The sequence below is a fragment of the Oncorhynchus keta genome, unplaced genomic scaffold (genome assembly GCF_023373465.1).
Source record: "Oncorhynchus keta strain PuntledgeMale-10-30-2019 unplaced genomic scaffold, Oket_V2 Un_contig_17588_pilon_pilon, whole genome shotgun sequence".
NCBI classification, from domain to species: Eukaryota; Metazoa; Chordata; class Actinopteri; order Salmoniformes; family Salmonidae; genus Oncorhynchus; species Oncorhynchus keta.
Window position 1 is genome coordinate 30,001 of NW_026280498.1, and position 12,500 is coordinate 42,500.

General features: G+C 47.5%; 1 protein-coding gene across 1 annotated transcript in view; it reads left to right on the forward strand.

Annotated features, from left to right (window-relative positions):
* The window catches only part of LOC127919829 (Golgi apparatus protein 1-like), a gene marked incomplete at its 5' end in the record, with an annotated part of 62,993 nt that overhangs the window by 27,703 nt on the left and 22,790 nt on the right, over positions 1–12,500 (forward strand). Inside the window, 3 exons of the mRNA XM_052503686.1 lie at positions 3,196–3,282; positions 6,034–6,096; positions 8,341–8,454. Of these exons, the coding sequence (XP_052359646.1) occupies positions 3,196–3,282; positions 6,034–6,096; positions 8,341–8,454 (264 nt within the window). The remainder of the gene's footprint in view (positions 1–3,195; positions 3,283–6,033; positions 6,097–8,340; positions 8,455–12,500) is intronic.

Sequence of the window (12,500 nt, forward strand, 5' to 3'; positions counted from 1 at the left end):
CAGTGGGGGTGACAGAGGTGGTGATGTGCAGAGATGAGGGGTGAACAGAGGAGGAACAGCAGCATGGTGTGAACACAGGCAGTTGGGATGAACAGTTGGAGGGTGCATGTGACAGAGCGTTGGATGGTGTTGGAGGAACGCAGCATGTGAACATGGTGTTGTGACAGAGTTGGACAGGTGTTGTGATGGTGTGTGTGACGGCGTTGTGATGGTGTTGTGATGGAACAGTGGAGGAATGGTGCATGTGAACACAGAGTGATGGTGGTGATGGCAGAGGAGGAACAGCAGCATGTGTCCATGGAGCAGTGATGGGAAGAACAGATGGTGGAACAGGTGCATGTGATGGGGAAGAACAGTTGGATGGTGTGTGAACACAGAGCAGGGGAAGAACAGAGGTTGGAACAGCAGCGTGAACACAGAGCAGATGGGTGGTGAACAGAGGATGGCAGCAGGTGTGAACACAGAGCAGTTGGGGAAGAACAGAGGAGGAACAGCAGCATGTGAACACAGAGCAGAGGGGAAGAACAGATGGTGGTGATGGCATGTGACACAGAGCAGATGGTGGAAGAACAGAGGAGGAACAGCAGCATGTGTGACAGAGCAGTTGGATGGAACAGTGAGGCAGCATGTGAACACAGAGCAGTGGGTGAAGAACGAGGAACAGCAGCATGTGAACACTGCGGGGAAGAACAGAGGAGGAACAGCAGCATGATGGTGAACAGAGGAGGAACAGCAGCATGTGTGATGGTGAGGTGATGAACGAGGAACAGGTGCATGTGAACACAGAGCAGATGGGGAAGAACAGAGGAGGAACAGCAGCATGTGAACACAGAGCAGTGGTGAAGAACAGAGGAGGAACAGCAGCATGTGAACACAGTGCAGAGGGGAAGAACAGAGGTGGAACAGCAGCATGTGAACACAGAGCAGTGGTGATGGGGAAGAACAGAGGAGGAACAGCAGCATGTGAACACAGAGCAGTGGGTGAAGAACAGAGGAGGAACAGCAGCATGTGAACACAGTGCAGTGAAGAACAGAGGAGGAACAGCAGCATGTGAACACAGAGCAGAGGGGTGTTGAACAGAGGAGGAACAGCAGCATGTGAACACAGGCAGAGGGTGATGAACAGAGGATGGTGTTGTGATGGCACAGAGCAGGTGGGAAGAACAGAGGAGGAACAGCAGCATGTGAACACAGAGCAGTGGTGAAGAACGTTGTGATGGTGGAACAGGTGTTGTGATCCACAGAGCAGATGGTGGAAGTGACAGAGGAGGAACAGCAGCATGTGTGATGGTGAACGGTGAACAGCAGCATGTGATGGTGAGCAGATGGCAGAGGAGGAACAGGTGTTGACACAGAGCAGAGGGGAAGAACAGAGGAGGAACAGCAGCATGGCACAGAGCAGAGGGGTGAACAGGAGGAACAGAGGAGGAACAGCAGCGTTGTGATGGTGTTGTGACAGAGCGTTGGGAAGAACAGAGGAGGAACAGCAGCATGGCACAGAGCAGAGTGAAGAACAGAGGAGGAACAGCAGCATGTGAACACAGAGCAGAGGGGAAGAACAGAGGAGGAACAGCAGTTGTGTGGCACAGAGCAGAGGGGAAGAACAGAGGAGGAACAGCAGCATGTGAACACAGAGCAGAGGGGAAGAACAGAGGAGGAACAGCAGCATGTGTCCACAGAGCAGAGGGGGAAGAACAGATGGTGTTGTGAACACAGAGCAGATGGGGGAAGAACAGAGGAGGAACAGCAGCATGTGAACACAGAGCAGAGGGGGAAGAACAGAGGAGGAACAGCAGCATGTGAACACAGAGCAGATGGGGTGTGACAGAGGAGGAACAGCAGCATGTGTGACAGAGCAGTGTGAACGAAGAACAGTTGTGATGGAACAGTGTGTGAACAGCGTTGTGAACACAGAGTGTGGGATGGAACAGAGGAGGAACAGCAGCATGTGAACACAGAGCAGATGGGGTGAACAGAGGAGGAACAGCAGCATGTGAACACAGAGCAGATGGTGGGTGAGAACAGAGGAGGAACAGCAGTGAACACAGAGCAGAGGGGTGAGAACAGAGGAGGAACAGCAGCATGTGAACACAGAGCAGATGGGGGAAGAACAGAGGAGGAACAGCAGCATGTGAACACAGAGCAGAGGGGGAAGAACAGAGGAGGAACAGCAGCATGTGAACACAGAGCAGAGGGGAAGAACAGAGGAGGAACAGCAGCATGTGAACACAGAGCGGGGGAAGAACAGAGGAGGAACAGCAGCATGTGAACACAGAGCAGAGGGGGAAGAACAGAGGAGGAACAGCAGCATGTGAACACAGAGCAGAGGGTGATGAACAGAGGAGGAACAGCAGCATGTGATGGCACAGAGCAGAGGGGTGAACAGCGGAGGAACAGAGGAGGCAGCAGTGATGAACACAGCGTGTGGAAGAACAGAGGAGGAACAGCAGCATGTGAACACGAGCAGGTGATGCAGCGTTGAACACAGAGCAGATGGTGAAGAACAGAGGAGGAACAGCAGCATGTGAACACAGAGCAGAGGGGAAGAACAGAGTAAGGCAGCATGTGAACACAGAGCAGAGGGGGATGAACAGAGGAGGAACAGCAGCATGTGACACAGAGCAGACGGGGTTGTGATGAACAGTGGAGTGAACAGCGTTGTGACACAGAGTGTGACGGGGTTGTGATGGAGGAGTGAACAGCGTTGTGAACACAGTTGTGAGGCGTTGTGACAGAGGTGTGACAGCGTTGAACACAGAGCGTTGTGATGAACAGAGTGTGTGAACAGCAGCATGTGAACACAGAGCGTTGTGATGAACAGAGGAGGAACAGCGTTGTGATGGTGCAGTGGGCGTTGAACAGTGTGGAACAGCGTTGTGAACACGTTGTGAGGTGGAAGAACAGGGGTTGTGCATGTGTCCACAGTGTGATGGCGTGGATGAACAGTTGTGATGGAAGTGCAGCATGTGAACACAGAGCAGTTATGAACAGGAGGAACAGCAGTGATGGCGTTGTGAGAGGAAGGCGTTGTGAAGAACAGAGCGTTGGAACAGCAGCATGTGTGAGCAGTGTTGAAGAACAGCGTTGGAACAGGCATGTGACGGCGTTGTGATGGCGTTGTGACGGCGTTGTGATGGCGTTGTGACGGCGTTGTGATGGCGTTGTGACGGCGTTGTGATGGCGTGTGTGTTCTAGGAGTTGGAGTGTCTGCAGGACCACCTGGAAGACCTGCTGTCAGGGTGTGGAGAGGTGGTCGGCAACCTGACAGAGCTGCAGTCTGAGGTACCACTGTCTTCATGTTGGATGGACTGTGGCTGTTACCCTGATAAAGATGAGCAAAAAAGACTGGATAAAATAAATTATTACAAATACCAAACTATATTATTACGATATTATATAGTATATGTTATATTAGTACTATATTATATAGTATATGTTATATTAGTACTATATTATATAGTATATGTTATATTAGTACTATATTATATAGTATATGTTATATTAGTACTATATTATATAGTATATGTTATATTAGTACTATATAATATAGTATATGTTATATTAGTACTATATTATATAGTATATGTTATATTAGTACTATATTATATAGTATATGTTATATTAGTACTATATTATATAGTATATGTTATATTAGTACTATATTATATAGTATATGTTATATTAGTACTATATAATATAGTATATGTTATATTAGTACTATATTATATAGTATATGTTATATTAGTACTATATAATATAGTATATGTTATATTAGTACTATATAATATAGTATATGTTATATTAGTACTATATTATATAGTATATGTTATTTTAGTACTATATTATATAGTATATGTCATTTTAGCACTATATTATATAGTATATGTTATATTAGTACTATATTATATAGTATATGTTATATTAGTACTATATTATATAGTATATATTATATTAGTACTATATTATATAGTATATGTTATATTAGTACTATATTATATAGTATATGTTATATTAGTACTATATTATATAGTATATGTTATATTAGTACTATATTATATAGTATATGTTATATTAGTACTATATTATATAGTATATGTTATATTAGTACTATATAATACTATAGTGTTTAAAATACCTTATTTACATCCGTTTTCTGACCCTTTGCTCTGAGACTCGATATTGAGCTCAGGTGTATCCTGTTTCCATTTATCATCCTTGATGTTTCTACAACTTCATTGGAGTCCACCTGTGTTAAGTTCAATTGATTGGACATGATTTGGAAAGACACACACCTGTCTATATGAGGTCCCACAGTTGACAGTGCTTTTTAGAGCAAAAACCAAGCCATGAGGTCGAAGGAATTGTCCCCAGAGCTCTGAGACAGGATTGTGTCGAGGCACAGATCTGGGGAAGGGTACCAAAACATTTTTGCAGCATTGAAGGTTCCCAAGGACACAGTGGCCTCCATCATTCTTAAATGGAAGAAGTTTTGAACCACCAAGACTCTTCCTAGAGCTGGCTGCCCGGCCAAACTGAGCAATCGGGGGAGAAGGTCCTTGGTCAGGGAGGTGACTAAGAACCCAATGGTCACTCTGACAGAGCTCCAGAGTTCCTCTGTGGAGATTGGAGAACCTTCCAGAAGGACAACTGTCTCTGCAGCACTTTACCAATCAGGGCTTTATGGTAGCGTGGCCAGATGGAAGCCACTCCTCAGTAAAAGGCACATGGACAGCCCACTTGGAGTTTTCCAGAAGGTACCTAAAGACTCTCAGACTATGAGAAACAAGATTCTCTGGTCTGATGAAACCAAGATTGAACTCTTTGGCCTGAATGCCAAGCGTCACATCTGGAGGAAACCTGGCACCATCCCTACAGTGAAGCATGGTGGTGGCAGCATCATGCTGTGGGGATTTCTGTCAGCGGCAGGGACTGGGAGACTAGTCAGGATCAAGGGAAAGATTAACTGAGCCAAGAGATCCTTGATGAAAACCTGCTCCAGAGTGCTCAGTACCTCAGACTGGGGCGAAGGTTCACCTTCCAACAGGACAACCACCCTAAGCACACAGCCAAGACAGCGCAGGAGTGGCTTCGGGACATGTCTCTGAATGTCCTTGAGTGGCCCATCCAGAGCCCAGACTTGAACCCGATCCAACATCTCTGAAGAGACCTGAAAACAGCTGTGAGGCGCTGCCCCATCTCCCCATCAAACCTGACGGAGCTTGAGAAGATCTGCAAAGAAGAATGGGAGAAACCCCCCCAAATACAGGTGTGCCAAGCTTGTAGCGTCATACCCAAGAAGACTGGAGGCTGTAATCGCTGCTAAAGGTGCTTCAACAAAACACTGAGTAAAGAATCTGAACACATATGTAAATGTCATATTTCATTTTTTTTAAATTTGTAATCAATTTGCTCAAATGTCTTAACCTGTTTGCTTCGTCATTATGGGGTATTGTGTGTAGATTGAGGCAGTATTTATATTTTTTAATCCATTTTAGAATAAGGTTGTAAAGTAACAAACTGTGGAGAAAGTCAAGGGATCAGAAAACCTTCCTAATGCACAGCTCCGAATGTGTGTTAATTAGCCAGTCTCATCTTTATCCAGTCTCATCTTTATCCAGTCTCATCTTTATCCAGTCTCATCTTTATCCAGTCTCATCTTTATCCAGTCTCATCTTTATCCAGTCTCATCTTTATCCAGTCTCATCTCCAGTCTCATCAGTGGCCAGTCTCTTTATCCAGTCTCATCTCCAGTCTCATCTTTATCCAGTCTCATCTTTATCCAGTCTCATCTTTATCCAGTCTCATCTTTATCATCTTTAGTTTTCCAGTCTCATCTTTATCCAGTCTCATCTTTATCCAGTCTCATCTTTATCCAGTCTCATATTTATCCAGTCTCATCTTTATCCAGTCTCATCTTTATCCAGTCTCATCTTTATCCAGTCTCATCTTTATCCAGGGTGCCAATCGTTCTGTATGTGTGATGTCTCTGTATATTACTGTCTCCGGTCTGACATGGTCTCTCTGCTGTGACAGGACATTCATATTGAGGCCCTGCTGATCCGGGCCTGTCAGCCTGTCATCCAGTCTCACTGCCATGTAAGTGCCATGTAAGAACTCAGCTCTCTCACTCTTCCTGACCTCAGAACAGCTTCAGAACTCAGCTCTCTCACTCTTCCTGACCTCAGAACAGCTTCAGAACTCAGCTCTCTCACTCTGCCTGACCTCAGAACAGCTTCAGAACTCAGTTCTCTCACTCTGCCTGACCCCAGAACAGCTTCAGAACTCAGCTCTCTCACTCTGCCTGACCTCAGAACAGCTTCAGAACTCAGCTCTCTCACTCAGCCTGACCTCAGAACAGCTTCTCCTCTTTTGGCAAGTCTAAAAACAAGTTATCCCAACAGGGGATGTGATGGAGTGTCTGGTTCAGAACAACCACATCTCTCTCCTCTCTCTCTCCTCTCTCTAGGATGTATCTGATAACCAGGTGGAGTGTCTGGTTCAGAACAACCACATCTCTCTCCTCTCTCTCTCCTCTCTCTCTCCTCTCTCTAGGATGTATCTGATAACCAGGTGGAGTGTCTGGTTCAGAACAACCACATCTCTCTCCTCTCTCTCTCCTCTCTCTAGGATGTATCTGATAACCAGGTGGAGTGTCTGGTTCAGAAAACCACAATCTCCTCTCTCTCTCTCTCTCTCTCCTCTCTCTAGGATGTATCTGATAACCAGGTGGAGTGTCTGGTTCAGAACAACCACATCTCTCTCTCTCTTTCTCCTCTCTAGGATGTATCTGATAACCAGGTGGAGTGTCTGGTTCAGAACAACCACATCTCTCTCTGACATCTCTCTCTCCTCTCTCTAGGATGTATCTGATAACCAGGTGGAGTGTCTGGTTCAGAACAACCACATCTCTCTCCTCTCTCTCCTCTCTCCAGGATGTATCTAATAACCAGGTCTGTCTGGTTCAGAACAACCACATCTCTCTCTCTCTCTCTCCTCTCTCTAGGATGTATCTGATAACCAGGTGGAGTGTCTGGTTCAGAACAACCACATCTCTCTCCTCTCTCTCTCCTCTCTCCAGGATGTATCTAATAACCAGGTGGAGTGTCTGGTTCAGAACAACCACATCTCTCTTCTCTCTCTCTCCTCTCTCTAGGATGTATCTGATAACCAGGTGGAGTGTCTGGTTCAGAACAACCACATCTCTCTCCTCTCTCTCTCCTCTCTCTCTCCTCTCTCTAGGATGTATCTGATAACCAGGTGGAGTGTCTGGTTCAGAACAACCACATCTCTCTCCTCTCTCTCTCCTCTCTCTAGGATGTATCTGATAACCAGGTGGAGTGTCTGGTTCAGAACAACCACATCTCTCTCCTCTCTCTCTCCTCTCTCTAGGATGTATCTGATAACCAGGTGGAGTGTCTGGTTCAGAACAACCACATCTCTCTCCTCTCTCTCTCCTCTCTCTAGGATGTATCTGATAACCAGGTGGAGTGTCTGGTTCAGAACAACCACATCTCTCTCCTCTCTCTCTCCTCTCTCTAGGATGTATCTGATAACCAGGTGGAGTGTCTGGTTCAGAACAACCACATCTCTCTCCTCTCTCTCTCCTCTCTCTCTCCTCTCTCTCTCCTCTCTCTAGGATGTATCTGATAACCAGGTGGAGTGTCTGGTTCAGAACAACCACATCTCTCTCCTCTCTCTCTCCTCTCTCTCTCCTCTCTCTCTCCTCTCTCTAGGATGTATCTGATAACCAGGTGGAGTGTCTGGTTCAGAACAAGCACATCTCTCTCCTCTCTCTCTCCTCTCTCTAGGATGTATCTGATAACCAGGTGGAGTGTCTGGTTCAGAACAACCACATCTCTCTCCTCTCTCTCTCCTCTCTCTAGGATGTATCTGATAACCAGGTGGAGTGTCTGGTTCAGAACAACCACATCTCTCTCTCCTCTCTCTCTCCTCTCTCTCTCCTCTCTCTCTCCTCTCTCTAGGATGTATCTGATAACCAGGTGGAGTGTCTGGTTCAGAACAACCACATCTCTCTCCTCTCTCTCTCCTCTCTCTAGGATGTATCTGATAACCAGGTGGAGTGTCTGGTTCAGAACAACCACATCTCTCTCCTCTCTCTCTCCTCTCTCTCTCTCCTCTCTCTCTCTCTCTCTCTCTCTCTCTCTCTCTCTCTCCTCTCTCTCTCCTCTCTCTCTCCTCTCTCTCTCCCCTCTCTCCTCTCTCTCTCTCTCTCTCTCCTCTCTCTCTCTCTCTCTCCTCTCTCTCTCTCTCTCTCCCCTCTCTCTCCTCTCTCTCTCCTCTCTCTCTCCTCTCTCTCTCCTCTCTCTCTCCTCTCTCTAGGATGTATCTGATAACCAGGTGGATACAGGGGATGTGATGGAGTGTCTGGTTCAGAACAAACACCAGAAGGAGATGAACAGCAAGTGTACCGTGGGAGTGACACACTTCCAGCTGGTGGGTCGCTGTCGCTATGACAACACGCACACTGACTCATGTACGCACAGCTGGCGGGTCGCTGTCGCTATGACAACACGCACACTGACTCATGTACGCACAGCTGGCGGGTCGCTGTCGCTATGACAACACGCACACTGACTCATGTACGCACAGCTGGTGGGTCGCTGTCGCTATGACAACACGCACACTGACTCATGTACGCACAGCTGGCGGGTCGCTGTCGCTATGACAACACGGACCAAGAAGCTGTTGACCTCACTATGAACCCCCCCCAACTGAACTGAATGCCCTGACTCACACACTCACTATCTCTCTGAATGATCCACATAATCTCACACACTCACTATCTCTCTGAATGATCCACATAATCTCACACACACTCACTATCTCTCTGAACGATCCACATAATCTCACACACTCACTATCTCTCTGAATGATCCACATAATCTCACACACTCACTATCTCTCTGAATGATCCACATAATCTCACACACTCACTATCTCTCTGAATGATCCACATAATCTCACACACTCACTATCTCTCTGAATGATCCACATAATCTCACACACTCACTATCTCTCTGAATGATCCACATAATCTCACACACTCACTATCTCTCTGAATGATCCACATAATCTCACACACTCACTATCTCTCTGAATGATCCACATAATCTCACACACTCACTATCTCTCTGAACGATCCACATAATCTCACACACTCACTATCTCTCTGAATGATCCACATAATCTCTCACACTCACTATCTCTCTGAATGATCCACATAATCTCACACACTCACTATCTCTCTGAATGATCCACATAATCTCACACACTCACTATCTCTCTGAATGATCCACATAATCTCACACACTCACTATCTCTCTGAATGATCCACATAATCTCACACACTCACTATCTCTCTGAATGATCCACATAATCTCACACACACTCACTATCTCTCTGAATGATCCACATAATCTCACACACTCACTATCTCTCTGAATGATCCACATAATCTCACACACTCACTATCTCTCTGAATGATCCACATAATCTCACACACTCACTATCTCTCTGAACGATCCACATAATCTCACACACTCACTATCTCTCTGAATGATCCACATAATCTCACACACTCACTATCTCTCTGAATGATCCACATAATCTCACACACTCACTATCTCTCTGAATGATCCACATAATCTCTCACACTCACTATCTCTCTGAATGATCCACATAATCTCACACACTCACTATCTCTCTGAATGATCCACATAATCTCACACACTCACTATCTCTCTGAATGATCCACATAATCTCACACACTCACTATCTCTCTGAATGATCCACATAATCTCACACACACTCACTATCTCTCTGAATGATCCACATAATCTCACACACACTCACTATCTCTCTGAATGATCCACATAATCTCACACACTCACTATCTCTCTGAATGATCCACATAATCTCACACACTCACTATCTCTCTGAACGATCCACATAATCTCACACACTCACTATCTCTCTGAATGATCCACATAATCTCTCACACTCACTATCTCTCTGAATGATCCACATAATCTCTCACACTCACTATCTCTCTGAATGATCCACATAATCTCACACACTCACTATCTCTCTGAACGATCCACATAATCTCACACACTCACTATCTCTCTGAACGATCCACATAATCTCACACACACTCACTATCTCTCTGAACGATCCACATAATCTCCCACACACTCACTATCTCTCTGAACGATCCACATAATCTCAAACACACCACACACTCATCCTTACCCCAGAGTAAGGGCACCTCCCATAGCTGGGCATCTCCTATAGGATGTGAGGACATGTAAACTGGTAGGATGTGAGGCCACGTAAACTGGTAGGACGTGAGGCCATGTAAACCGGTAGGATGTGAGGCCACGTAAACTGGTAGGACGTGAGGCCACGTAAACCGGTAGGACGTGAGGCCACGTAAACCGGTAGGACGTGAGGCCACGTAAACCGGTAGGACGTGAGGCCACGTAAACCGGTAGGACGTGAGGCCACGTAAACCGGTAGGACGTGAGGCCACGTAAACCGGTAGGACGTGAGGCCATGTAAACCGGTAGGATGTGAGGCCACGTAAACCGGTAGGATGTGAGGCCATGTAAACCGGTAGGATGTGAGGCCATGTAAACCGGTAGGACGTGAGGCCATGTAAACCGGTAGGATGTGAGGCCATGTAAACCGGTAGGATGTGAGGCCATGTAAACCGGTAGGACGTGAGGCCACGTAAACTGGTAGGACGTGAGGCCACGGAAACTGGTAGGATGTGAGGCCACGTAAACTGGTAGGATGTGAGGCCACGTAAACTGGTAGGACGTGAGGCCACGTAAACTGGTAGGACGTGAGGCCACGTAAACTGGTAGGATGTGAGGCCACGTAAACTGGTAGGATGTGAGGCCACGTAAACTGGTAGGACGTGAGGCCACGTAAACTGGTAGGACGTGAGGCCACGTAAACTGGTAGGACGTGAGGCCACGTAAACTGGTAGGACGTGAGGCCACGTAAACTGGTAGGACGTGAGGCCACGTAAACTGGTAGGACGTGAGGCCACGTAAACCGGTAGGATGTGAGGCCATGTAAACCGGTAGGACGTGAGGCCATGTAAACCGGTAGGACGTGAGGCCACGTAAACTGGTAGGACGTGAGGCCACGTAAACTGGTAGGACGTGAGGCCACGTAAACTGGTAGGACGTGGGGCCACGTAAACTGGTAGGACGTGGGGCCACGTAAACTGGTAGGACGTGGGGCCACGTAAACTGGTAGGACGTGGGGCCACGTAAACTGGTAGGACGTGGGGCCACGTAAACTGGTAGGATGTGAGGCCACGTAAACTGGTAGGACGTGAGGCCACGTAAACTGGTAGGACGTGAGGCCACGTAAACTGGTAGGATGTGAGGCCACGTAAACTGGTAGGATGTGAGGCCACGTAAACTGGTAGGATGTGAGGCCACGTAAACCGGTAGGATGTGAGGCCATGTAAACCGGTAGGATGTGAGGACATGTAAACCGGTAGGATGTGAGGCCATGTAAACTGGTAGGATGTGAGGCCATGTAAACCGGTAGGATGTGAGGCCATGTAAACTGGTAGGATGTGAGGCCACGTAAACTGGTAGGATGTGAGGCCACGTAAACTGGTAGGATGTGAGGCCACGTAAACTGGTAGGATGTGAGGCCACGTAAACTGGTAGGATGTGAGGCCACGTAAACTGGTAGGATGTGAGGCCACGTAAACTGGTAGGATGTGAGGCCACGTAAACTGGTAGGATGTGAGGCCACGTAAACTGGTAGGACGTGAGGCCACGTAAACTGGTAGGACGTGAGGCCACGTAAACTGGTAGGACGTGAGGCCACGTAAACTGGTAGGACGTGAGGCCACGTAAACTGGTAGGACGAGAGGCCACGTAAACTGGTAGGACGTGAGGCCACGTAAACTGGTAGGACGTGAGGCCATGTAAACCCTTAGGATGTGAGGCCACGTAAACTGGTAGGACGTGAGGCCACGTAAACTGGTAGGACGTGAGGCCACGTAAACTGGTAGGACGTGAGGCCACGTAAACTGGTAGGACGTGAGGCCACGTAAACTGGTAGGACGTGAGGCCACGTAAACTGGTAGGACGTGAGGCCACGTAAACTGGTAGGACGTGAGGCCACGTAAACTGGTAGGACGTGAGGCCACGTAAACTGGTAGGACGTGAGGCCACGTAAACTGGTAGGATGTGAGGCCACGTAAACTGGTAGGACGTGAGGCCACGTAAACTGGTAGGACGTGAGGCCACGTAAACTGGTAGGACGTGAGGCCACGTAAACTGGTAGGATGTGAGGCCATGTAAACCGGTAGGATGTGAGGCCACGTAAACTGGTAGGACGTGAGGCCACGTAAACTGGTAGGACGTGAGGCCACGTAAACTGGTAGGACGTGAGGCCACGTAAACTGGTAGGACGTGAGGCCACGTAAACTGGTAGGACGTGAGGCC